The sequence below is a fragment of the Mesoplodon densirostris genome, chromosome 10, assembly GCF_025265405.1.
Source record: "Mesoplodon densirostris isolate mMesDen1 chromosome 10, mMesDen1 primary haplotype, whole genome shotgun sequence".
Classification (NCBI taxonomy): Eukaryota; Metazoa; Chordata; class Mammalia; order Artiodactyla; family Ziphiidae; genus Mesoplodon; species Mesoplodon densirostris.
The window spans coordinates 33267501-33294671 of NC_082670.1; the positions used below are offsets into that span (position 1 = coordinate 33267501).

Below are 27171 nucleotides of genomic sequence, written 5' to 3' on the forward strand. Positions count from 1 at the left end.
CAAGCCCCAGCCTTGCGATTTTGCCTGCTGGCTGTTCTGGATGTTGGCCCCCGGTGCCATGCCCACCGCCACCCAGGAAAGCTGGAAGTGCTGGTGCTTAATTCCAGACCCACCTCCATCCCCAGCAGCACTCAACCATGGCTGTTAGGAGTTGATGGACAGGTGTCCCTGTTCCCTCACCCACCCCTCAGGAGCAGGTCCCCCAAGGCATGCGGCTTTTCACCATCTACCAGAGTTCCCAGAAGGACTGAGTGCCACTACCCCACAGTGGTAACTGACCCAATGATGCATTCTTTACCGGCTTCCTTCCTCTCAGGTCTCATGTCCCCACTCTTTCAGGTGCTTCCTGGAATCACCTCCCAGGTACATCACTTCACTTGAATCCTTGTATCAGAGTGGGCTTCTGGGGAGCCCAAACTAAGACCACCACTTGCTCGCTGTCTGGTGTTGGGTGTTACCTAACTTCCCTGTGTCTCTCTGTTCCCATCTGTTATAGGAGGGTAATAATAGCACCTGTGCCTCTTAGAGTGAATTGGTAAAGCTCTCAGTGCCTGGCTAAGAGAAGGTGCTTAGCAAGTGGGATCTACTACTATTATTACTACCTAAAATTCCCAACTGTGGGTACGTGCCCCACAGTTGGGAGCTAAACTTTCTCTGGGTGCCCCCTTCCTGCCTCTCGCCTCTGATGCCCTCACGTACCCTCTGAGCTCCTTCAGTCCCACTTCTCCCACCATAGGCTGCCTCATGCAATTCAGGTGCCCAGGATCACCCCACCACCACCACTCCCACTGCAGCCCACCCTGCCCATCACACACAGATCACCCTGCCTGCCTCTGATGGGGGTTGCAGATGCCCAGGTAAATAAGTCTTCTGTCCTAATGACATCTTGGGATTCTCCATGATGCAGGATCACCATAGTCATCCAGTCCAGGCTGGAAGCTCTTAAAACGGAGGCTTCTCATCTCTGACTCGGATCCAGCATGTTCCAGTAAGTGTGGATTGTTAACGATCACTGCTACCTTTTTTTTTTTTTTTTTTTTGCGGTCCGCAGGCCTCTCACTGTTGTGGCCTCTCCCGTTGCGGAGCACAGGCTCTGGACGCGCAGGCTCAGTGGCCATGGCTCACGGGCCCAGCTGCTCCGCGGCATGTGGGATCTTCCCGGACCGGGGCACGAACCCGCGTCCCCTGCATCGGCAGGCGGACTCTCAACCACTGCGCCACCAGGGAAGCCCCACTGCTACCTTTATTGAGCACTTACTATGAGCCTGGGGCTGTTGTAGGTACTTTCTCTGTATTAATCCTTGCACCCACCCTATGAGGTATGTGCTGTTACTATCCCCATTTTGCAGATGAGAAGCCTAGGACAGAGAAGTTAAGTAACCTGGCCAAGATCACACAACCGGCAAATGGCAACCTAACTCCAGAGCCTCTCTTACTTTTCGTGATGCTAAGCTGGTGCAGGGCTATCTCGTGCCTAGAATGAACAATACTGGCTTCCTTGCTTCCCAGCTGAAAGTCCAAAGACCAGTCTGTCTTTGCCAGGTGTCTTGCTGTAGCAAGTTACCCATCCAAACCTGAGGCCCAGATCTCACCCCACCCTTAGCTGTGGAACAGGAATATCAAACAGGAAGGTCTCATTTATTCAGAGCCCTGGCAGCCAGAACAAGGGAGAAAAAGCACATGTGTGAATATATAGGCTGTCTTCTAATTTTATGATAAGGAGAGACTTGACAGGTTCAGGCCAGTACCTGAGGTTTCTTTTCACAAGCAACATATGGACTAGAGATTGCAAACTGCTCCCTGCCCATCAGATCCAGCCCATAGAGCATGTGTGTGCCTTGGAAACTAAAGGAATTGGATGGCTCCTTACCACGGTGTAGCAAAAGGCTGGGACTAAGCAGAGCCTCCTGGCTTTGTGGGGGGAACACATGCTGTCCACTGTGCCCAGCCCCACCCCTCCCCACTGACCCTGTGCTCTAGAGCTCCACACTGACCACGAGTGAGCTGCCATTTATCATGCAACTTGTGCTGGTGTTTTTCTCACATCTAGTTTGTCTCATTCATGCATTCATTCATTCATGCAAAAAAGATGTTTTGAACAACTTACTATGTACCAGGCACCATTTGGTTTCAGTGGGGTGGTGAGGGAACAGACAAACTATAAACAGAACCTGGAGGTAGAGTATAGTGTATGTTAGTGATTAGTGGTAAGCAGAAAAATAAAGTGGTGAAAGGACCCAGGGAGAATCAGGGTTGGGGTAGGATGGCCAGAAAAGGCTATATGAGAAATGTGACTGAGTTAAAGCCCAAAGGCAGTGAGGGAGGGGCTTTGGGGACATCGTGGGGCAGAACACTGCAGGCCTGGTATGTTCCCAGAGTAACAAGGAGACCAGTGTGGCCAGAGCAGAATGAGTGAGAGATAATCACATGAGTGAATGGAGAGCCCTGGGGGGTTGAGACTAGACTGGATGGGGCAAGGGTGGACCAGTGATGCCCGTCAGGAGACCACCACCCCAATCCAAGCAACAGATGATGCCTCTTAGGCCAGGGTGGTAGCCGTAGAAATAGAGAAAAAGCAGAGATTGGAGATGTGTTTTGGACATAGAACCAATCAGAAATGGGTGATGTGTTGGATGTGGGAGACCAGTCAGGACAAAGAAGAATTGAATTTGGACCAGGGAGGTAGCAGAGGAAGAGAAGAAAAGCGGGTGGATTCTGGAGTTATTTTGAAAGTAGATGTTCCATGCTCTGCCGATGGATGGATGTGGGATTTGAAAGAGCAAAGTCAAGAATGACACCAAGGGCTTCCCTGGTGGCGCAGTGGTTGAGGGTCCGCCTGCCGATGCAGGGGACACAGGTTCGTGCCCCGGTCTGGGGGGATCCCACGTGCCGCGGAGCAGCTGGTCCCGTGAGCCATGGCCGCTGAGCCTGCGCGTCCAGAGCCTGTGCTCCGCAACGGGAGAGGCCGCGATAGTGAGAGGCCTGCGTACGCAAAAAAAAAAAAAAAAGAATGACACCAAGTGTTTTGGCCTGAGCAGTTGGAAGGATGGAGTTGCCATGTGCTGATATGGGGAAGCTGGTGGGAGGAGCAGGTTTGTTGAGGGAAAGCTTAGGATATCCGTTTTGGAGAAGTTGAGTCTGAAGGTGTCTATTGGACATCCCATGTGGAGTTGCCGAGAAGGCAGCCTCCTGTGTAAAACAGAAACAGAAAACAGGTCAACTCACGTGCCCGCTCTGATTTGGTAGCCCTGTCCAGAGTGCTGTGTTGACATTTTTAAAAAATTATTTTAAAATTTATTTATTTATTTATTTGGTTGCACTGGGTCTTAGTTGCGGCAGGCGGGCTCCTTAGTTGCAACGCATGGGCTCCTTAGTTGTGACATGCATGTGGGATCCAGTTCCCAGCCAGGGATTGAACCTGAGCCCCACACATTGGAGCGCTGAGTCTTAACCACTGCACCACCAGGGAAGTCCCGGTGTTAACACTTTTTTAAAATAAATAAATTTATTTATTTGTTTATTTATTTTTGGCTGTGTTGGGTCTTTGTTGCTGTGCGCGGGTTTTCTCTGGCTGCGTCCAGCGGGGACTACTCTTTGTTGCGGTGTGTGGGCTTTTCATTGCAGTGGCTTCTCTTGTTGCGGAACACTGGCTCTAGGCGTGTGGGCTTCAGTAGTTGCAGCACATGGGCTCAGTAGTTGTGACTCGCAGGTTCTAAAGCACAGGCTCAGTCGTTGTGGCGCCCGGGCTTAGTTGCTCCGTGGCATGTGGGATTTTCCTGGACCAGGGCTCGAACCCGTGTCCCCTGCATTGGCAGGCGGATTCTTAACCACTTCACCACCAGGGAAGTCCCCGGTGTTAACATTTTTAAGACCCATTCAGGCTCAGTGGGAAAGAGTTTCTTGATCAATAGTGAAACCTGTCTTAGGAGCTGGATAGACAAATAATGGCGAACACTGGGTGTAAGACATTCCACTGTAGAGTGGGAAGAAAATGTGAAAAATTCTATTCTATGTATTTTTGTCTTACTCTTTACATTTTCTTCATATGTTCTGTAATGTACATAATATGTTAGAGTAGCAGATTTGGACATAGTTTATAAATTAAGTATTCTGTATCCATTGGAAGACTATGCTCAGTTTTCACTGAGGAATGGATGAACAAAAACTTTTGGAGATTACTGATCAGAAATATTTTACAACAGATGCTGAAAATAGTGACCTGGATTACTGTAAGCCCTGAAGTGTCTCCTGAATCCTAAAAAAAAGAATGTTGTTCAGTTTGGTTTAATGCTTAATTAAAAAAATTGGCTTTCCAAAATGCCAGTGTTATCAGAGACTTTTTTTTTTCCTTTGGCCACACCGCATGGCATGTGGGATCTTAGTTCCCTCATCAGGGATCAAACCCGTGCCCCCTGCAGTGGAAGCACAGAGTCTTAACCATTGGACCACCAGGGAAGTCCATCAAAGACTTTTTAAAAAAAGGGTGAGGAACTGTTCTAGAGTAAAGGAGATTAAAGAGGTAACAATGCAAACACAAATCTCGAATGGATCTTGGGTTGAGAAAGCAAAAAGCTATGAAAGGCTATTACTGGAACAACTGGGGACCTTTGTATGTAGATTGTGGTATTGTATTAGTATGCAATTTCTAATTGGGATCATTGTTTCATGGTTACTGGGAGACTGTTGCATTCTTAGGAGACACGGGCTGAAAATCGTAGGGGTAAGGAGTCATGATGTCTGTAATTAGGTCTCAAATAGTTCAGCAAAATACACATAGGAATTTAGGTGAAGGGTGTGTTAGTGGTCACTGTGCTATTCTTGCAGCTTTCCTGTAGTTTTGAAATATTTCCAAGTAAAAATTTGGGGGGAGATAGTATTCATATAAGTTTCTCCAGTTCTCGGAAAACTAGGAATCCGATAAAGGCATGTTAGACCGCTTTTCATATACTGGATTATTTCATTGACCAGAACACTTGTCATCTTCATCCTTTCTGAAGCAAAGAATTTGCCAAATCTTTCCCACCACTACAGTAATCCCTGGCATTTTTGATTTTCCAGGTGCCTCCACATCCATCATATTACATTTATTATCATAAATAGTCCCTATAGATAAAGAAATTTGTGCCTGTAAATTCCACAATCACGATGAACATTTTTTTTTTAATGGCTCACCATATGCCAGGCACTGTTCTGTGTGTTTGACATGAATGAGTGCATTTCATCCTCCCAACCACTCTTAGGGGAGGTATTACTGATAGTTTATCCCACTAGGGGATTGTAAGTAAAGAAAAAAGTATGGGAGACCCCTGTAAGTTAATAATCACTCAAGAAAGCAGGGCTGCAAAACCGAGCAACTTTGCTTAGCAACAAAACCCTGCAACGTAAGCATGGTTTCATTACTATCATTCTCATTTTCAGAAAAGGAAACTGAGGCACAGAGAGGTGGTATAATTTGCCCAAAGTCACACAGCCAGGGAGGGTGGAGTGACAGAGCAGTGTGGCCCCGGGCCCTGCAGTGTTCACCACCAACCCCCTGACCATGTACTTCACACTGTGAGCTGGATCATCTAAGTTTGTTGGAGCTGCCATTCCAGAAGGAGGACTTCTGGTCCTCAAATTTTGCTTTTCTCTGAGGGGTTCCAAGTGTATGTTCATAGGAGAAAGGGTGCTCCTTGAGAGAGGGAACAACAGCAGCAAAACTACCATCTTTGAATGCTCATATGGGCCAGGCACGGGCAAGATGCTTTCTGCCTGGTTAGTCCTCAGAACCCCTCTGTGGGGTAAAACTATTATTATCTTCATTGGACAAAAGAAGAAACGGTGGAGCCAGGCTTTGGACACAAGCAGCCTGACCCCGCAGCCTTGCCCCAGCCCCCCACCCAGGCTGTCTTGCCTCTACCTGTCATCTCAATGGGTCTGAAGGTAACAGCTATAGAATGTAGCCTGTGGGGCGATGGGCCTCACCCATCACCTTGTCCACCCCCTCAGTTCTCAAATGGGGACATTTCAATGCTGAAGAGGAGGAGGAGTGGGAGAAGGAAGAAGAGGAAGAAAGCATTGCATCCTTCCTCCTTGGGGCTTTTCATCTGGCCTGTGACATTCCATTCCCACCCCTCTAATTTGCCACTTCATTGAGCAACTTTTTCTAATTGAATGCACCTGGGCAGAAACTCCTCCCCATATTGGCCCTGGTCAGTGCTTTGTCTTTTTTTTTTCTTCTTTTATGAAAAAAACAAGGGGAGCCCCTATTTCTTTGAGGTGGAGGTGCTTGGTGAAGTTCCCAAGCAGATCAGCCAGCCCTCCAGAAACTCTTTTGCCTTCGTGCTGTGTTGAGCTCACCTGCCTCCTTGGAGGACAGCCGGCTTGTAGCTGACCTTGGCCTGGAGGCCCAGGATGACTCTGCTCTGGGCATGGCAGTCCCAGCCAGGGGCGAGGCAGAGGTATCCTTCAAAAGGCCCTGCTCACCAGGAGCCACCTTCCCCAGGGTGCAGGTGTTCCCCTTCCTCAGTAAATCAACAACTAATAAGTCAATTCGCACTCATGAAGGAGCACAAGAGGCAATAGAATAAAGTAGTTAAGAGCATGAATTCTTCAGCTGGACTCCCTAGGTTGAATCATGCCTCTACCACTTATCAGCTTTGTGACCTAGGGCAAATTATTTAGCCACTCCGAGTACAGGTTTCCCTTTCTGTAAAATGGGGGGAAATAATAATATACTTCTGAAAAAAATAAAAAATACTGGTGATTTACTGTCTCATCAAAGATGCACAGTCTTCTTAACTGAACAGTCCTACTCAATAATTCTGAAAGTAAAGAAACATCTTCCTTCAGGACAGATCTAGTTTCTGGTTATGTATTTAACTTCAAAAGCTACATTTTTTAGTCCCCCTAAAAGCCCTTTACACTTCAACATCTTTGCCTCCCCATAACTTCATATCTAATCTTTATAATTTTAGATTCATTGTTCTCCTTAACAAAAGAGTGCAATGCAAAGATTAGTAAACTAAAGAAACTTCTTGTTTGTATTTTTGTAGAGAGTAGACGACTTGCAAGATCAGACAAGGTACACAGCACACATTCACGCTGACACAACAAGAGCTGTTGAATTTAAAAATTTATGCAGATTACTAATAAACCACTTTTCATCTCGCCAGTTGGTAGAGGTGCTTTTTTTTTTTTAAGTAGATATCTAATGTTTGTTCATTAGATTGGTTCAGCCTTTCAGCAGGGAAATTTGGTAATAAGAACTGTATCAAAAGCCTTAGAATGTTTCATAACCTCAGATTGAGAAATTCCACTTCTAGAAATTAATTCACTTCTAGAAATAATCATGAGTGTGCACAAAGATATTACCACAAAAATATTTTACAGTATTATTTCTAATAGAGAAGAACTAGAAACTATCTAAATTGCCAACAATACAGGTTTGGTGATATACAGTATATTCACTCAATGGCATACTAGGAAGTCATTAAAAATATGTTGTAGAATATTTAATGAGGTGGAAAATGTGTTGACAGTATACTTTTTAGTGAAAAAAACAGCTTACAAAACTTTGCAGAACGATCTCATTTTTAAAAATATGTGTTTATTCAGAGAATAATTTTAGAAAAATAAACAATGACATTTTAAAGGGTTATCTGGATGGTGCAATTGTGAGTAATTATTATTTCCTTTTTTGTGTGACTTATCAGTATTTTCTAAGTTTTCTACAATGCAGATGAATATTTCCATGTTATGAAAACAACAAAAAATTATTATATAAAAAAGAACAATTCATTGAGAAAATGCTTAATGCAGAGCTTGCCTCTTCTGTAGGGTGTCATTTCTCTAGTAACTCGCTTCCTTAGCGTCCTCCTTGGAGGACCCCAGGAGAGGCAGGGATCCCCAAGCCCTCCTCCCATTTGGAGCATTACTGGAGGCTTGTGATTTGCCTCCTGGTCATGTGGAATCCAGCTTTGGACAAACTGCAAAGTCCCTAAGTTTGGGAGGTAGAAGAAATGGCAACTGGAAGATTTTATATAGAGTCTGAGCAAGAAACTCTTCCAAAAAGGAGCTAGTTTTGGACTTCCATGGTGGCGCAGTTGTTAAGAATCCACCTGCTAATGCAGGGGACACAGGTTTGAGCCCTGGTCCAGGAAGATCCCACATACTGGGGAGCAAGTAAGCCTGCGAGCCACAACTACTGAGCCTGCGTGCCTAGAGCCTGTGCTCCGCAACAAGAGAAGCCACCGCAGTGAGAAGCCAGCCCCCTCTCACTGCAACTAGAGAAAGCCCGTGCGCAGCAACTAAGATCCAACGCAGCCAAAAATAGATAAATTTATTTTAAAAAAAAGAAACTGGTAAAAAAATATATATATTGATTAAAAATATATATATTGATTTAAAAAAAAAAGGAGCTACTTTCTCTGCCCATGTTTTCCTCAAACAGAAGCTAAGGCCGACTTCAGGGTTTGTCCAAGGCCACACGGCCAACTTAATGACAAGGTGAGGCCTTGAAGCCATGGCCTTTCCGCCCTGTTGTATTTCTAAAATGTGCTGATTTAGACTATCTCTTCTCACACTTTAATATGCACAGGAATCACCAGGGATCTTGTTGAAATGCAGATTTTGATCCAGCAGGTCAGGGATGGGCCTGAGGGTCTGCATTTCTAACCAGCCCTCAGGCGATGAAGATGTTGCTGGTCTGGGGATCAGTTTAAGTAGCAGTGGTGTAGAGCACAGATTTTAGAGCCAGATCGTCAGCTTCCCAATCTAGCTCTGCCGCAGACGAACTATTATAGTTACCGTACTTCAGTTTTCTCAACTGCAGAATCAGTATGACTTAACTCATAGCTTTTTCGTGCAGATTTAATAAGTGCTTAGAACACTCTTCACTAAGAACTAGCTGTTTTATTATTATTATTTATATTCCCTAGAGCAAGCAGCCAAGGGCGAAGCACAGTTTGACGAATGAATGGATAAACTTTGGAGTTCTTCCTGGGCGACCGGAGTCAGAGAAGCAAAATGGGAGGGCTCGGAGGTGAGGAAGAGGCCCACCTCGAAAGAACTTCTCTCCACTGGGTGGTCAGAAGGACCCGGAGCGCCCGGAAGCCGGCCGGCCCGCGCCCCGCGGACCAATGCGGCCGCCCGGGGGGAGGGGGAGCGCCCGCCAGCCCTTTCCGTCTGGGCGCCGGAGGCCCCGCCCCCTGGAACGTCGCGACGTCCGAGCATTCCACGGTTGCTACTCGGTCGCGAGGGGCGGGGCGCCTGTCAGGGAAGCGGCGCGCGCGGCGGCGGGGGCGGGCTGAGGCTCCGCCGCGCAGTGCCAGCGCCAGCAGTAGACCCGCGCCCCGCGCTCTCCGGCCCGCCGCCTGCGTTCTGGCTCGCGAGCCCGCACTCCCGCCCTGCCCGTGCGCTGCCCGAGTATGGAGCTGCTGTGCTGCGAGGGCACCCGGCACGCGCCTCGGGCCGGGCCGGACCCGCGGCTGCTGGGGGACCAGCGTGTCCTGCAGAGTTTGCTCCGCCTGGAAGAGCGCTACGTGCCCCGCGCCTCTTACTTCCAGTGTGTGCAGAGGGAGATCAAGCCGCACATGCGGAAGATGCTGGCGTACTGGATGCTGGAGGTACCGCCCGGGGGGTCTCCCCTCCCCCGCCACCCCGGCGTCCCCGGCTCGGGACATCCTGGTCCCAACAACAATCAGCAAGATGTTTCTGTGGCGCAGATCCCCGGGGCCTGGCCTTTCACTCCTTTCACTCGGGCACCCTACCCGGCTGCCTCCCTGGTGTCCCTTTCTTCCCCTTCTCCAACCCTGACTTTGACTGCCAGTTGTTTGGCACCCCAAATAACCCTCTCTTCGGGCCGGGAAAGCGGGACAAGGGCCACCCTCTTCCCCTCCGGCTTCTCAGCGTCTCCCGCCTCGCTCCCCCGCCCGGTCTTCTAGGGAGAGCGCGCCTGGAAAACCCTGGGCTCGCCCGCCCCCGCCGCAGAGCCGGTTCCTGTGTGTCGCGGGGTTCTGGCGGGGAAAGCGGTGGGGTGGCGCGCTGTTCCGGCAGTCAGGGAAATGAAAAGTGCGGGAGGCAGCCGCTGGCGTCTCCTCCCTTCCCTTTGGGTGTGTGCACTGGGTGGAGGTAATGGGGTTTAAGGTCCCAGTTCTCTGGCTCCCGTGGGTGACTCTTCCGTCCCCTCTCACTCTCGGTATTGGTGTGGGGGGGCAGCCTCAGTTTGGAATCCTTAAGGGAGGGAGCCTCTGGCGTACCCCGCTTCCCCCCACCCCCGGGGGGAAGGAGGCACCGCAGAGGAAGTGGAGGGGGGTCGACACCTTGGGGAATGCGCATCCTGCGTATTAGTCCTTGTCACTGTAAGTACACCTACCCCCTCCCGATTCTTGCTCCCTATTCCACTTCCCTTCAGCGCACCGCCCCCCTCTTCAGTGCTGCTGCGTTTCCTTTGCCTCTGCCCCAGAAGTGACTGTGCGCCCTCCCCCAGGTGTGTGAGGAGCAGCGCTGTGAGGAGGAAGTCTTCCCCCTGGCCATGAACTACCTGGATCGCTACCTGTCCTGCGTCCCCACCCGCAAGGCGCAGTTGCAGCTCCTGGGTGCGGTCTGCATGCTGCTGGCCTCCAAGCTGCGCGAGACTACGCCCCTGACCATCGAAAAACTGTGCATCTACACCGACCACTCTGTCTCTCCCCGCCAGCTGCGGGTGCGTGCATGATCCTCCCCACCCCCCAACACACACTGCCTCCTCACTTACCAGGAAAAGGAAAGCTAAGACCCTCAAGAGGCTTTCTGTCCCTGGGGAGGGTAGCAGAGGCTTTTTTTTTTTTTTTTTTTTTTTTTGATAAGAGATGGGACAGTGTGGTGTGATGGTCAGGGTAGCCCCTAGCCCAGCCTTGCGCTGCCAGCATGAACCAAACCCCTTCTCCTGACCTCCAGTGGGTGCCACTCCTTCCTGGTCTTTCCCCCAGATAGCAACAAGTCAAACTGCATGTCTACACTCACTAGTACTTTGCCTCTGGGTTTACACAGCCACCATGAGTTATTTATTGGCAGCAGCAGGACATGCCTACGCACCCCCCCTGGAGTGGGGGAGTGGAATGTGCTTCACGTGGGGGAGGGGGGCCGCCCTGGTTGAGTCTTTATCCCAGTGTGTGGACTTTGTGATCAAAAAGCCTCCCAGAGCAGATTATAGCCAGGGTTGCTGTAAGGAAGGGCCAAGGCGTTTCATCCCACCTTCTTTCCTTCCTTTTATATCCCAGGAGAAACAGCTCCTTCCTAATTCTCCGTTCGCTAGCCTCACTCTGGGAAACTTGAGCAGCTGCTTCAGGCCTGTGGAATCATCTCTTCTTTTCCTCTTTAGCCAAAGGCCAGAGCTGAGGCACAGACTGGGGCTGAGCTGCAGCTGCTTCCGATGTGATAATGATGCCCTGTCCCCCGGCCCACCCACTCTGACCAAGGTCTTTCATAACACTGTGGGGAGCTGCTGTCACTCCTGTGGTTTGGGAAGTGGCTCCCTGGGCCTCTTGCTGGGAACTTGGGCTGGGCTCTTCCCGAGGCAGGACAGGGGAGACACCGGTTCTCTCCCCACTGAGCCTGGAGAGGAGGTGGGGGAGCTGCTTGGATCTGGAAGAGGTTATTTAGGGCGTGCAGATCGTCTCCCGAGGGGCGGGGGTGGGGGGAGACGGGTGAGCTGGCACCTTCCTCCACCTTGCTCTACAGCGGCCCAGTCTTCTCTTGACCCGGAGAGGAGTCTCTGGGCCCCATCTCCCGGGGAGGAGGGCAGCGTGCAGGCTGCTGTGATTGGCTGGCCAAGAAGCCAGGGTACTGGGGCCCCCGAGTGCTGCTTGTCGAGGAACGGGATTCCTCTTCCTGCCAAGTAGCTCTCGGAGATGGGAGTAGGAGGCCGGAGTTGGGAATCCGGGAGGCCCCACAGCTCTTTGTGATGAATCTGGTAGTTTTTGGCAAGTCTAGTTTTTGGTAGTTTTTGGCAAACCAGTGGAGCTGGTTTTCAGGGCTAATGAGCAAGATGAGTTTGGAGGGGTTTAGGCTAGAAGGTAGAAGGGGACTTCCTTTTTGTGAAAAGATTAGGATGGAGTGTGTGCCTTTATGTGAGGAGAGTTTTTCAGAACAGGCCAAAAGTCCCCCCCATGCCTGAGCTGGGGGGTGGAGTGTGCCGATCGATGACTTCCTAGAAGGTCAGAGTCGGAAGGGACCTCAGAGAGCTCCAGTCAGTCCAAATCCTCGTGCCACAGAGAAGGTTGGGGCCCAGAAAAGGAAGGAAAGGTCCTGCCTCAGCATTGCACTGAGGCTGAGGAGAATATGGATGTTGTAGCACTCAGGTGGCCTAAGAGGTTAGGGATGTGATGGAAGCTGCCAGGGGTGTGTTCTCGGCCAAGTGAGGGCTGAGATTCTCAGGGGCTGCCCTGATACAGGGTAAGGTGGCTGCCTTCCCTCACGTAGGACCCTATGCCTCCCCACAGGGAAGGCCCCACTCCAAGTTGTCTTCTAGATGTTTCCTTGGATGCTAGGTGCTTTCTGTTCGCTTTTTTTCCCCTAAAGGTTTCTTTTAAAATAATTAATTAATTAATTAATTAATTAGGCTGCATTGGGTCTTCGTTGCCACATGTGGGCTTTCTCTAGTTGGGGCGAGCAGGAGTTACTCTTCCTTGCGGTGCACAGCCTTCTCATTGCGGAGGCTTCTCGGTGCGGAGCACAGGCTCTACGCACGCGGGCTCAGTAGGTGGGGCTCATGGGCTCTAGGGCACAGGCTCAGTAGTTGTGGCGCATGGGCTTAGTTGCTCCGCGGCATGTGGGATCTTCATGGACCAGGGCTCAAACCTGTGTCCCCGGCATGGGCAGGCGGATTCTTAACCACTGCGCCAGCAGGCAAGTCCCTCTGTTCACTTCTGAGTTAGGCGTTTGACCGCTGGGACAAGCACCGGGAGTAGAACGCTAGCTTCTCTGCCCAACTTCTTCCCGCTCCAGGCTGGGCTGTTTTCTGTGGGGCTCTGTGAGAGGTTCAAGAGGATGACACCTGGGTGGGGGCCAGGAGAGGGACAGCTGTGCCTGGGGGCCTAAAAGAGGTTGGATGGGGTTGCCATTTCTACCTCAGTAAGGGGTCAAACCCATGAGTTCCTTCCTGAGATAAAACAATGAAGAAATCCTCATGTGTGCAACTCAGAAATGGGGCCAGGGCTGGAAACCCCAGAAGAGTGGATTGGGGTGGGGCTCCCAGCCTCCCTCCAGGACCTAGCAGTGGTATAGAGGCTAGGGCAGGCAGAGAGATGGTTTGATTCCTCAGGGATCATCTGGACCCATCCTGTTTGGCTTGGCCTCCACTTCTCTTCCTAAGACTCAAATGGCACTAGGCACTATGGGTTCCAGCCAAAGAGGTGGAGTGGGGTGCTCTATCTCAGCCCTACACCCCAATGTCCCACCAAGGGGATGTGGGTTGGGTTGGGCAACCTCCACTTTGAGGAACCTCAGGGTTGGCTCAGTGGCTGTGTCACAGGAGGTGTGGCCTCATGCTCACCCCCAGTTGCTTCAAGAGGTGTGGACTTGGATGGGATGCTGAGTTGGGGGCAGGCTAGTGATCTCCCCTTTCACAGATCCTTGGGATTACGGAGAGTCTTTCTGCTTCATGCCAGAGGAGCCTCAAGTTCATGGCGGTGGTGGTGGTATCTGCTGCTGCAGTCTCTTCTTTCAGCCCTGGCTGGAGAAGTGCTCAGAGCCTTGCAGGAAGTCAGGAGAAGGCCTGGATTACTGGATCCCAAAAGATAACCCAGCAGGATTGAAAGAGATAATTCACGTAAAGCATGTAGTTCTGGCATCTAGGAAGTGATCAATAGGGCTCAAAGCAAGTGCCCCCACCTCTTCCCTGCCACAGGGCCAGTCCTTAAATTCAAAAGCAGAACTGGGGTCCTGACCTTCAAGTGTGATGGCCTTCCCTCCCTGCGAGACCTCTGCTTTACTCCCTCCCCTTCCTTTCTTTAGCCACTGACCCTACCCTCTTCCTCAACCTCCAGGACTGGGAGGTGCTGGTCCTGGGGAAGCTCAAGTGGGACCTGGCTGCCGTGATTGCCCATGATTTCCTGGCCCTGATTCTGCACCGGCTCTCTCTGCCCCGTGACCGACAGGCCTTGGTCAAGAAGCACGCCCAGACTTTTTTGGCCCTCTGTGCTACAGGTAAGATTCCTACACACATTTTTACCAAGCCAGGGAAATCAGAAGACTTGGAAGCGTGAGCGGTAACCAGGAGATTCTGGTTTCTTGAACTGAAATCTTGAACAGACTTCTGGTTTCTTAAATTTCTTCTCAAAATTTATTTGTGAAAATTCTATTCCCTCTGAGCCCCCAGTCTCAATACAGAAAAGCAGCAGAGCTGTATGGGATCTCAAGAGACGATCCCCCCACCCCCCACGTATATAGGTGGGTCACTGAGAGCTTAGAGAGAAGTGACTTGCCCAGGGTCTTACAGTGACTAAGTTGAGAGCAGAAACCAGGTCTCTTAACCCTGATTTTGTGTCCACACCAGGAAGAGACTCATTCACTCCCTGGTCCCTGGCCAGGATCACTTACAGACCACCCTGGACCTGACCCTCTCCAGGAAAGAGCCCCTTTCCTGCCTTTCTCCCCTGCTGCTATCTGACACCACTCGCTGCTGGGGTTTTCAAGACCCCTGCTCTATTCATACGGCCTGGCACTTTCTGGGTAATAGAAGGTGCGTGCTGATTGTTATCCTTGAAACCACCCTTGCCTCATGGTCCCCTCTTTCTTTCCAAGATTACACCTTTGCCATGTACCCGCCATCCATGATTGCCACGGGAAGCATTGGAGCTGCAGTGCAAGGCCTGGGTGCCTGCTCCACATCTGGGGATGAGCTCACAGAGCTGCTGGCAGGGATCACAGGCACTGAAGTGGTGAGTGCTGGGCAGCTGGGCAAGTGGCCTCAGTTCACGAGGCAGCGCTGTTCCCTGAGCCTCCAGAAGAGGGAGCTGTCGCCCTCACACACACCCTGGTCTCCACTCCTGGTTTTGAGTGCCCTGCTTTTGGGGCTTCTGTGGCCTTTTATCTCCTTCCTTGGTCTGGAGAAGAACAAGTGTCTTGGGCGGGCTGAAGGGCACTGTCCCTGGGTACCCTTTTCTTGCCAAACGGTGTGCAGGAGTGGGGGTGGGGGGTTTGGTGTCAGATGCTGGGCTGCTCTCACACCCTCTTGCCACATCCTCTTGCCAGTTTCTGAGAATTGAAAGCTGATTCCTGGGGTTGGGCTGTGGCCTAACCTCCCCAGACTTCCCTGTGTGCTGGGAGGTGTCCTCCAGCACCTGCTGCCACATGCTATGGGGGGAGGGACGTGGACCTTCCTCACCGTTCCCCCTTGTTCCCAGGACTGCCTGCGGGCCTGTCAGGAGCAGATTGAAGCTGCCCTCAGGGAGAGCCTCAGGGAAGCCGCCCAGACCTCCCCCAGCCCAGCGCCCAAAGCCCCCAGGGGCTCCAGCAGCCAGGGGCCCAGCCAGACCAGCACTCCCACAGATGTCACTGCCATCCACCTGTAGCCCTGGCGAGGCCCCCTCGAGTGGCCACCGACAGCAGAGGAGGGGACACCGCCACCCCCCTCCCTGCCTGCAGGAACGAACCATGCCACAGCTGAAGCCCGAGGGGGCTCCTTCCTACTTGCCTGTTGCAAGCCGAAGGGGTCGGGTCCCACCTGTCCCTGCAGTGTGCACTAAGGGGCCTGGCCAGCTGCGGCGGGTGGCCAGTCAGGCTCCTCCTCCTCCCTGCATCTGACCAGCTCAGCCCCATCCCAGTCCTAGCTGGGGGTGGGCCAGGCTGGCCAGAGATGAAATTGAAGTCTGTAGAATACATGTGCCAGCGTTCCTTTTGGGGGCCCCCTTAACTCTGGGGCTCTCGTGTTCTCAACTGCCAAAGTTGAACCCGGGCCCTCGGCAGTGAAAGCGCGGAGTCCTAACCACTGGACTGCCAGGGAATTCCCTAGTTACTGTATTTGGATTGGGGTCTTTCTGAAGAACCCTCACATGTTCTAGACACATGTGAGAAGAAAGAGTGGACATCTCCTCTCAATGCACTTGGAGGCCCCTGCATAATCCATGCTCTCAGCTGCTCCTAGAGGGAGGGGCCCTGGCCTCTGCCTGAGGTGCAGGAACCAACCTCCTCGCTTTGCTTTCCGCTCAGCTTCTCCTGTGTGATTGGGGGGTGGAGGGGCAGTGCTGAAGGAAGAGGTTATTTTAATTTATTAATTGCTTTGAGTACAGCTGTAAGAGGGTGTGGTGGGGCCCATCTACCCTGAGTGGTGGTGAGCCTGGTGGTTGCTGCATTCCTCCCCTATCCTACCGCTAGAGGATCTTCATGGCCGAGGAGCTGCTACAGCCTGGGGTGGGGCCACGCCCTCCTCTCCCTCCGGCCCTCTGCTCCATCTTGCAAGGCTGGGGGATGAAGTAGGGATGACCTGGAGGTGACCAAGCCCCCTCTGGAGAGGGAGGCAAGCCCTATTGACACAGGTCTTTCCCGAGGCCACAAGGTCCAGGCTGGTGGCCCAGGACCACCATGCTACCTTAATAAAGATTCTGAAATAAAACTGTCTTTGGCTTCTTGGACTGGATGGCAGCGTGGGCAAAAGCCTATTTCTAGAGGGTGGAAATCAGCGGTCTCAAGTAGGGGTCATCAAGCCTTTTCTGTAAAGGACCAGAGTAAATACTTCAGGTTTTGTGGGCCATACGGTCTCTGCCCCAGATATAGTCAGTTTTGCTTCATAACGTGATCTATGCATTCCTAAAAATCACTGCACCATGCAAAATTGCACAATAAAAACCACAGGGCTTATGGGGAAAATGGGGCTGGAGGCACAATACTCAAATGAGGACACTTGTCTTTTAAAAAAAGGAAAGATAGTGCTTTTACACATTAAATGGTTAAGAAACACATACTGCAATAAACACGGCCCTTTATCTTGAAAAACAAACAACACCTGAAGTCTGCTGTGGAAGTGGAGGTCGGAAGGATGTGGAAGGCGGGTTTTAACACCAGATGTGGGTGTGGTACCAACCCGCAAGGTGAACGGGTGTCGCTAGCACATGTCTGAGGTATGTGCATTTTGTGTATCATCTGGCTCAGCTCAGCTGGGTACAGTTTTCTGCTTTCACCTAGCGTTTCTCAAAGAGAAAACTGCATATAAATGTGAAATTTGCTTTATGATCAAATTCCTCCCAAATACAGTAATTAGGCTGGAACAAATTCACATTCTCTAAAGCACCTAGCAAGGGTTCTAACTAGACTGTACTCGCCTCTGCTGCTGTGGCATGAAAGCAGCCAGAGAGAACATGGAAATGGATGGGTGTGGCTGCATCTTAATAAAACTTTATGGACACTGAAATCTGAATTTCATATAATCTTCACCTATCACAAAATACCCTTCTTTCAATTTTTTCCCTAGCCATTCAAAAATGTAAAAATTCTTAGCTCACGGGCCGTAAGGAAACAGGCACGTGACCCTAGTTTGCCAACCCTTGGTCTAAAGCTTTCATTAGCTAAGAAAGTTAGGGAACTGGTCTGGTGGTGACCCTGGGCCTGACCTTTCTTGCCTCTGTATCTCCACTTTCCTCTAGGTGCTTTCTCCTAGCTCTTCCAACCACAGCTGAGACCATCTTGTGAACAACCTCCTGGTTGCTGGCATTCTCCCAAAGTAGCCTGTGTCAGGGGAAGGCAAAGGCTGTGCCCTCTAGGGGCGGGCAGGGTGGGTACAGCCTAGAGAAACAAATTTGTCTGTCTGAGGGGGGCACGGCTCCCATGTAAACCGGGAAGAATCCACTGCTACACAGGAGCAGGGATGCAGTGCCCACCTCCACAAAAGAGGGAAAGCAGAAAGATCTCCATCCACCACATCAAAAACACTGAAGTTCAATAAATACCTGCCTCTTGTTTTTATCTACCTCCCAGTGAACTGACACAACAGCCTGAGAGAAAGTACCCACTCCAACCCCCCAGCGGGGAAGTGGGACGGTTAGGCTGTGGAGTTTCAAGTCAGGTCCCAGAACTGAGCAGGGATGCAGGCCTAGAATGGAAGACAGAGCCGGCCAGACTCAGTTCTCCCCGTCAGGAACTGGGGAATCAGAGGCCCGTGACCTCTCGTGGCCCTGAACTGGGTCTTCAGCTATAAAGGCTCAGTGTCACCTTCAGTCAGCAGCAGGGATCCTGGAGTCCTCCCCTGCCCTGCAGACCAGGACGAGCACCGCTTCGTCACTCCATGGTGATGGGAACGTCTTCTACGTCTCGGGGGATGGCACTCTGAAGCTCACGCCTGATCTCGGGGGACAGCAGGGGATGGGGCTGCAGCCGGAGCAGTTCCAGGAGGGCCTCCTTCTGCTCTGTGGCCAGGTCAGCCTTGTAGCGCTGGACCAAAGTCAGGAGGCACTGGTGCCAGAGCACGGGCAGCTCACGCTTCTCCGTCCGGAAACCCAGGAAGTGGAAGACCAAGGCGTCCAGCACCCGGTAGGGCAGTGCGTACTTCTTATCCAGCAGCAGCCTCAGGAAGATGCTGGTGGCACCGCTGTACTCCATCTCTGCGATTTTCAGCATGGCTGCACTAGTGGAGGTAGAGCGGGGTAGGGAAATGCTGGAGGAAGGCTTCTCCTCTGCTGGCCCTTACACTGTGCTATCCCTAAAGGGGGAATCTCCGGCATTCTTTTCACCTCCCCTATCTAACTCCCGACTCCAGTTACCAGCACTACGCTGACTCACGCCAAATCCCCACGTCTGGCTCAGACTGCTTGTCTCAGTATTCAACTAGAATAGGTCCAAACGTCCTGAGATCTCCACCCCTAACTTTCTTTCTTCCCATGTTCCCCATTCTTTCATTCATTCAACTATTTACTGAGCACCTACCATGTGCCAGGCCCTGAGACCTTGTTCCTGTGGAACTGACATTCTTGTGGAGTAACAATACACCCACTGGCTTAAATGAGCTGCAAACCCAGGGCTATGCTTAGCTCCTTCCCCACTCTGCCCCCCCCATCCCCAGTCCTGGGACTCTGCCGCGTGGAGATCCACCAACCAGTGGTCCTCCACCCCCACCGACACTACCTGGAGTGCAACACAGGGATGGAGCACTTGGTGATGATGCTGCCCACGATGATGGCTTCCCGGAGGGTACAGGTGCCCGACTCACACAGCGGGATCAGGATGCCTGGGGAGGGGCAGAGGGGCAGTCACTCTAAGCCCAGAGTGAGACAAAGGAGGTACTGCAGGAGCTCCAGCCCCTCCCTTTCGTAACTGCCTCCTGGGTTCCCACCTTTAAACCAGGCTCCAGGCTTGAATAGAGCCTTCTTCAGTGCCATGTAGAGGTGGAAGTTGAGTCGTTTGTACTCAGCAATGTCATCTCGTACCCGGGGGAGCAGGACCAGGTTATAGAAGCGCTGGGCCATACGTTCCTTTAGGTTAGAGGCGAAAATCCTAGTGTTTTTGGAGGAAAGGGGGGAGATCCCAGGTCACCTGACAGTCTGGAGCCGGCCTTTTAAATACCAATGGGGATGGTACATGCAAGAGATCGGAGGGTGTGTGAAGCGAGCTGGGTGCATGCAACACCCAGGTCAGATGAGAGGGGGAACAGGAGGGGCTACGAGATGTACCCAAACAGGGTGAACACTGTCTGTCTTTGGGGTGAGCCAGAGCTCTCCCAGGCAGACAGGTACCCAGCTGTTCACCTTCCCCTCTCCATCATGGGTTCCCTCTATCCTGCTGTCACCAGGGACTTGTGCATGCCTGGGGAGCCACAGACTTTTGAGGTCACCCTGACACCCTAGGGTCATATCCTCGTAGTTTTGAGCCTCTCCCCTGGAAACTCATCACAGGACATTCTTAACAGGGTCTCGGCTCCAAAACAGAAAACAGAAAAGGCTGGGAAAATGATGACATAAAGAAGCACAAGACAGCACTGTGGGGGCAAAGCTAGGATGTAATGGCAAAGGGAAGGAAAGCCTGTCCTTCCCACACCCAGCCCTTCCCTACAGACCCACAGCAGCCCTGACCCCCATCTGCTCTACCTCGTGGCTTGGTGCATGGCAGCAGCGGTCCAGGCCTCAGGCTCTGTGACGTAGAGGATTTGCTCCCAGCTGGAGAGGGCAGGGATGATCTTAAATGCCTTGGGCAGTTTCCCACTGCGGTACTTAGACAACACCTGATGATGACAGAATAAAATCATCATCGTCATTAACATATACAATGTTTACCACGTGCCGGGTGCCAGGCACTTGTCTGGGTGCCTTTCATACATTAACTCACTTAATTCTCACAACCACCCTGTGAGGAGGTGCTATTATCATCCTCATTTTCCAGTGGGGAAACTGAGACCAGAGAGTCAAGTAAGCAGGAGAGCAGGAGCCTGGAGCCATGCACTCTGACCCCTGAGCCCGCTCTCAGCCACCAGGCCTTATTTCTACGAGAGGATGTGGGCACCCAAAGCCCCTGTGAGGGAGTCCCATCACAGCTCTCCTCTCAGCTCTTACCTCCCGGACCCCTCTGTAGACCTCCAGGACCCGGGGGTCCAGCTGGGGCACAGGGAAGCCTGACACCTCGGACATGACCGTCTCGACTTCCGTCTGCTTCTCAGTTAACTTCTCCATGATGATGTCAGCTAGGGTGCGCCTGGGAGAAAGGGAGGGAAGGGGTTGGGAGTGCCGTGCTCTCAGTCCAGGAAGCTCGACTCCCCACGCAGTCCCTCGAGAGCCCCGATACACTTGCGATCTTGTTGGGACACGTGACCTCAGTCCCCTCTGGGCCCAACAACCCAGCACAGAATCCCTGCAGAGCACAGAGGACCTGGCAGTCATTCAGCTCAGGGTAGAGCTGACAGTCATGTGTGGAGGCGAGGAACCCAGCCTCTGAAGTCAGCCTGCCTGGCTCAGGTCCTGGCTCCCCCGCTCCCTGCATGACCCTGGGCATGCCACTCTGCCTCTCTCCGCCTCAGCTCCCTCCCCTGTAAAACAGGGGTAAGAACAGTACCTACCCTCGTAAGGTTAACATGAGGAGGTAAAAAGTTAGTGTAGGTACTCTACTTGGAACTATCAGTGATAGCAGTAATAAGTTTGTGACAAGTGTTCCTATGTCAAACACATCCACCACATGTTGCCAGTGTGCTGAGGACTCTCCAGTTACAAAACCCTGGTCCGACCTCTCCAGAGTACCAGACACACCTCAATTAAATACCAAGATTTCTGGTAGCTGGGATCATTAGGGAGAGACGATGGCACACACTTACCCCCCTTTTAATTTATTAAAGTTTATGCAAAGAGGTCCAAGATGAATGATCTTTTTTTCCCAGCCTCCTTAAGCACAATCAGACCGTGATGATTCAGAATTATCATTACATTGGGCTTTGGTGCAATAAAGGTGTCTTCAGGGTCTGCTGAAGTCTATTTAAAACGGCTCCTTAAAATAGATAACTAATGAGAACCTACTGTATAGCACACGGAACTCTACTCAATGCTCTGTGGTGACCTAAATGGGAAGGAAATCCAAAAAAGAGGGGATATATGTACACATATAGCTGATTCACTTTGCTGTACAGTAGAAATTAACACAACCATTGTAAAGCAAATATACTCCAATAAAAATTAATTAAAACAAAACAAACCAAACATGGCTCATCTTCCAAGGGCAGGACTTTCCAGATGTGCCCTCACACTGCCCGTGTGATACCCACACGAGGTATTGTTATTCCCATTACTCAGACATGGGAACCGATATGCAGAGGGGTTAGTAGCTCACCCAAGGTCTCACAGCTCACAAGTAGGGGGAAGAGTCAAAGCCTGGTCTTTCGGGTTCTGAAGGTCAGGCACCTTACAGTACATACGTGCCCCCAAACTAAATGGCCTCTGACTGCTGAGCTCACGTGGGTCTAGCCCGCTCTCTGAAGATGCCCGCTGTCACCCCTCAAGACTGTCAGGAGCCCCTGTTCCCAGTAGCTTTACTTTTCTGTTGACAACAAGCTGGAAAACCATCCTGCCAAGCTTGTCAGAATGGGCTGCGAAAGAGGAGTTACAGCCGCTGGGTGGGAACCTGAGAGGCTCTCTGGTGGGACCAGCACGCACTTTGTAACATCCACCTCGGCTGCTGCGCATCACACTGGGAAAGGGGCTCATGGCTTCTTTCTGCCTCTCAAATACACAGCCATGGAACTTGTCGTTCAGCCTCCCTGCCTTCCCACAGTATTACTAGCAATGAGACATGCATGAACCCGAGAGCCTGAAGAACCAAGAACAATGTCACATTAACATCACATGGTCAGAATGAACTTATCCTAGACTCCCCTCTCCTGGGCCCAAATCCACGGGCTCCGGAGTTTGAACACAGGAGCTTAAAAGCCTGTATGTTTTGGACCTAGCATTTACTACAGATGAGAATGAATTAGTGGTTCTAACTGTGGGGTGCTTTGGCCCCCTGGGGGACATCTGGCAACGTCTGGAGACAATTTTTGGTGATTACAGCTGGGGGGACGGTCACTACTGGTATCTAGTGGATACAAGTCAGGGATGCTGCTAGACATCCTAAATTGCACAGGACAGCCTCCACAGAAAGAGAATTATCCAGCCGAAAACGCAGTAGTGCTGGGGCTGGAAAACCCTGGATAAAGTGAAGCTTAGGGTATGAAAAAGACGTGGCCAAGGAAACTGAGCTCACCACTAAGAAAACTGAGCATACCAAGACCAAATGCAACGGGACAGATCACCCAGAGAGAGAACGAGGCCTGTAACTGTTTGCCCAGGTAATCCAGGCCGTTCTAAGGCAGGCAGACAGAGCGGGGAGGAGGTATTTTGAGTCTGGGTCATTCTCATTAAGAACAGTCCTTTGAGGATGGGCCACTTTGGTCAAGGCGGTTCCCCACAACGCACAATGCTCAGGCCCTTCCCAAAGGTGCGGAATCAAAACCCTGCCAGGACACACGCTTCTCTGAATATAAAGTTTCTTCTCTATAAAGTTGCTACCAGGACCCGCTCTCCCAAATCCCAGGCCATGCCAGCCCTACCTGGCAGGAGGGTTCTTGTTCATGAACATCTCAATGGCCCGCTCATCCTCGGGGTCCACAACCACCTCCGCGTGGTAGCCTGGCCCTGTCATGGTGGCAGCCTTCTCCAGAGTGGGCCACTCCTCGTCATCTGATCCATCCTGTGGCACTCCTGGACCCAGAAGAGGGGAGATGAAATGGGTGAGCAAGGTAAGCGATGGCTTAGGAATTCAGAGGTTAACCATCATGTACATGGTCCAGGGCTGGCTTGTGATAGACACAGATGTGCAAAGTGAAACAGGTGATGCAAATGCTACCTTCCAGTCCCTGGGGGGCGCACAATTTTGCTTGAGAAACAAAATGTACACGTGTGAACCAATGAGGCAGTGACAGTAGTAAATAATAGTTAACACACTATTACTCAGTTATGTAGCACGAACTCTTCTAAACACTGTATGCAACCATCAAACACCCAAGAAATAGGTACTATCATTATACCCAGTTCAGATGGGGATGCTGAAGCACAGGAAAGTTAAGTGACTTGCCTAAGGCAGGCAATCTAGGTCTAGACTGTGCATTCTTCACCTTTTACACGCATGGTAGGGCTTAATTATGTGCCAAAATGAGTGGCAGAAATGGTATATACCACAGGCACCCAGAAGATGATGAGTGCAGAGGATGGTTAGGCTCTGGATAGGCAATATGGGAAATGAAGGAGTGTTTTCCAGACGTGGGTAACAACACTGCAAGAGGGCTTGGTTACAAGAGTGTCTGTTGGGAATTCCCTGGTGGTCCAGTGGTTAGCACTCTGCGCTTTCACTGCCGAGGGCGAGGGTTCAATCCCTGATGAGGGAACTAAGATCTTGCAAGCTGCATGGTGCGGTAAATAAATACATAAATAAAAAGACAGATAAATAAAAAGATAAATAAAAAAATAAATAAAAAGAGAAATATAAATAAATAAATAAATAAATTATTTAAAGTGTATAATCAATGGTTTAAAAAAAAAAAAAAAAAAAAAAAACCAACCCAAGAGTTAGTTGCAAGAAATAAGGCTAGATGGGTAAAGTGAGGCCCGGTAGTGAGTTCAGATTTCAACAGACCAACCTATCTGAAAAAACGATTATTGGAAGACTACAGCTGGCTGGGTGTCGAAAAGGGAGGTAATAATCTAAGTGCGGAGATAAAACGCTACACATGAACAGGTCATTAAAAACAGAGACAGTGTGTGATAAAAGCTAAAAAAGGGGGGAGGGGAACACGTACTAGATCTTTTGTCTCCACATGCTAACAACTCCCAAATCTGTACCTGTAGGTGGACCTCCCTTTGCTCCAGACCCTAACTCCAGCTGCCTCCTGTAGAGCAGGGTCATGGATGACGCACAGGCACTTCAACCTTCACCTGTCATCAACCACACTCACTCCCTTTCCCTCCTAGGTCTACACTACTCACTGTGTTCCACATCTAAGTAAAAAGCACCACCATCCAGCCAATACTAAGCCAGAGCCTGCGCAGAAGGCCTGCCTTATCTCCTGCCCTCACTCCCAACATCCAACCAATTGCCAAGTCCTATTCCATTGTACCTCACAGAATCCCTCTTAAAGCCTTCACACCCGTCAAAGCCTAGGTCAGTTATCACCTGTTGCCTGGATTAATTCGACAATCCCCTAACTGGCCCCCATAGTCTCCAACAGCTCCCCACTGTCTTTAGGGCAGCCTACAAGTCATTTGTAGCTCTCACTCTGACCTACCTCACCATCATTCATTCAGCAAACAACGAGTGCCTACTATAAGTGAGGCACTGTTCTGGGTGCTGGAATATAAGTGAACAAGAGAAATAAAAACATTCTGCCCTTACAGAGCTTACATTCTAATGGGGGAAACAGACGATGAACTAATATGACATATATTACGTTAAAAAAAGACAAATGCCACGACAAAAGAAACATAGCAGAAGAGAGAAGCTGGAGTGTGGAGATAGGGGTGGGGGTGTTGCAATTTTTAATGGAGTGCTCAGAGCAGGCCTAGGGGAAGCAGAAAAGGTCAGACTGACAAAAGGTGCAGATCACACAGGTCTTTGTAGACCACTGTAATCCTCGAGCTGTGGAGCTGAGAGTGGACTGTAGCGGGTATGGGATACTAATTAGCAGGCTACTGAAATCAACCAGGTGAGAGATCACGGTGGTTTGAACAGGATGCTGTTCCCAGGTGGTGAGAAGTGATCTGATTCTGGATATATTTTTAAGGTAGAGTCAACAGGACTTCCTAATAGATCAGATGAGGAAGAGAGCAGTCCAAGGTTTCTGTCTGGAGCAAATGGAAGGACATAATGCCATTAACTGAGACGAAGTAAACTGTGGGCGGAGGTTTGGCAAGATGGTCAGGATTTCTGTTCTGGACATGTGAAATTTGAGATGTCTCAGACTTCAAACTGGAGAGGCTGAAGGGGTAGCTGAAATATAAGAATCTGGGTTTCATGGAAAAGATCAGGGCTAGACTATGACCTGGGAAGCAGTTACCAAATAGATGGTATTTAAACCTGGAAACTGATGACAGCACCAGAGCAGTGAACAGAAGTGAAGAGAAGAGGTCCAAGAATGGAACCCTATGCCACTGCAAGAGGTTGGCAGCAAAAGAGGAGCCAGGGGCTTCCCTGGTGGCGCAGTGGTTGAGAGTCCGCCTGCCGATGCAGGGGACACAGGTTCGTGCCCCGGTCCAGGAAGATCCCACATGCCGCGGAGCGGCTGGGCCCGTGAGCCATGGCCGCTGAGCCTGCGCGTCCGGAGCCTGTGCTCCACAACGGGAGAGGCCACAACAGTGAAAGGCCCGTGTACTGTAAGTAAGTAAGTAAGTAAGTAAGTAAGTAAGTAAGTAAGTAAGTACGTAAGTACGTAAGTACGTAAGTAAGTACGTAAGTAAGTACGTACGTAAGTAAGTACGTACGTAAGTAAGTACGTAAGTAAGTAAGTAAATAAGTAAATAAATAAGTAAATAAGTAAGTAAATAAATAAATAAATAAATAAATAAATAAGAGCCAGCAAAGGTTACTGAGAGGTGAGAAAGTTGTAAAACAGGTATGTGATGTCGTAGAAGCCAAGTAAAGATACTGTAGCCAGGAGACTAGTGTTCCACTGCAAACACTGCTCACAGGACAAATGAAAGATGAGAGCTGAGAAACAGATTAAGCAACTTGGAGGTCAACACTCCCAGCCTAATAAGAAAAAAATTGACCACATTTTAATTAATCTCTCTCCCTCTTTAGCCCCTAAACAATATTGTTCTTTGTGCTCAGAGCACTCCCCACTTCTCAGGTCTTAGCACAAAGGTCAAGCAATCTGGGAAGCCTGACCCCCAAGACTAATGCTATTGTTATCAGAGAAACTACACTTTATCACGGAGTGCATTATTTTAATTGTCTACTTCATGGTCTCTCTCCTGGGCTAGATTGTAAGATCCTGAAGTCAGGTATTCATCTATCTTGCTTACTTTTTTACCTAAACCATCTAAACTCCTAGCACAGTGGAATGTACATAGTAGACATCCCGTAAGTATTTACAGAACAAATGGATAAATACCAGCAGAACTTAGTAGCGTGAGCAACCACATCCTGTTGGCCTAACCTTGGGGGTGCCTAAAAGCGGGTGCCTAAAACTAGGAGTGGGAGTGGAGGGCACTGGCCACCCTCATTCCGCCTCAGGGCTGGGTGTCCCACTCCATGACCTTTGCAAGACTGTAATACGGCCCCCTGTTTTTCTATTCCAAGCTATTCCCCTTCCGGAACCTTTCAGCCATCCACCCCAAATACCCACCCTCTTCCTTGTACCCACCCTGGCCACTCACCCAGCCGCGTGGTGCGCTCCCGCGGCGCCGCGGGCCTGCCCCCGGTCCCATGCTCGGCCTCGAGCTCCTCTTGCTGTTGCCGCGCTTGCTGCAAAATCCGTCGGGTCAGCCGGGGCCCCACGTACTCTTCCTCCTCTTCTCCGGTTCCGCGACCCCGTCGCTTTTCCCGGGCCCCTGCCCGCACCGCGTGCCCAGCCAGGATTTGCTCGGCCAGGGGCGCATGCTTTTCCTGACCCCTGGCCCCGCGGGCCGCCTTCAATTTGGGCATTTTTCTCGAAAGCCTTGCCGGGAAGTTTCACACGTGTAGATGAAGGGAAAAAAGCCCTAAATGCGCTTG

The 27171-nt window shown here is 50.7% G+C and overlaps 2 protein-coding genes across 3 annotated transcripts; one reads left to right on the forward strand and one right to left on the reverse strand.

Annotated features, from left to right (window-relative positions):
• The first annotated feature begins 9282 nt into the window (after positions 1-9282).
• CCND3 (cyclin D3) lies at positions 9283-16573 on the forward strand. Of its 2 annotated transcripts, XM_060109381.1 has the most exons (6): positions 9283-9605; positions 10469-10684; positions 11241-11438; positions 14007-14166; positions 14764-14900; positions 15366-16573. In XM_060109381.1, exons 1-6 carry the CDS (start codon positions 9408-9410, stop codon positions 15531-15533), a joined length of 1077 nt encoding a protein of 358 aa, XP_059965364.1. In that variant the 5' UTR covers positions 9283-9407; the 3' UTR covers positions 15534-16573. The 2 variants fall into 2 exon arrangements, with proteins under 2 accessions (XP_059965364.1, XP_059965365.1); XM_060109382.1 differs by lacking the exon at positions 11241-11438.
• A 1318-nt stretch (positions 16574-17891) lies between these two features.
• BYSL (bystin like) lies at positions 17892-27171 on the reverse strand. Its single transcript, XM_060109380.1, has 7 exons — positions 26835-27171; positions 23015-23165; positions 20496-20634; positions 20034-20167; positions 19283-19443; positions 19075-19177; positions 17892-18577 (listed from the first exon to the last, which is right to left on the reverse strand). Exons 1-7 carry the CDS (start codon positions 27100-27102, stop codon positions 18232-18234), a joined length of 1302 nt encoding a protein of 433 aa, XP_059965363.1. The 5' UTR covers positions 27103-27171; the 3' UTR covers positions 17892-18231.

What these genes read in the sequence shown, in the direction of transcription:
- CCND3 (XM_060109381.1), top strand. Translation starts at nt 9,408, where the DNA reads ATGGAGCTGCTGTGCTGCGAGGGCACCCGGCACGCGCCTCGGGCCGGG. An exon ending in TGGCGTACTGGATGCTGGAG is followed by an intron (nt 9,606 to 10,468) that starts GTACCGCCCGGG and finishes GCCCTCCCCCAG; the next exon opens with GTGTGTGAGGAGCAGCGCTG. An exon ending in GCCCACCCACTCTGACCAAG is followed by an intron (nt 11,439 to 14,006) that starts GTCTTTCATAAC and finishes CTCAACCTCCAG; the next exon opens with GACTGGGAGGTGCTGGTCCT.
- BYSL (XM_060109380.1), bottom strand. Translation starts at nt 27,102, where the DNA reads ATGCCCAAATTGAAGGCGGCCCGCGGGGCCAGGGGTCAGGAAAAGCAT. An exon ending in GGAGCGCACCACGCGGCTGG is followed by an intron (nt 23,166 to 26,834) that starts GTGAGTGGCCAG and finishes TTCTGGGTCCAG; the next exon opens with GAGTGCCACAGGATGGATCA. An exon ending in ATCCCTGTGTTGCACTCCAG is followed by an intron (nt 18,578 to 19,074) that starts GTAGTGTCGGTG and finishes TACCTCCACTAG; the next exon opens with TGCAGCCATGCTGAAAATCG.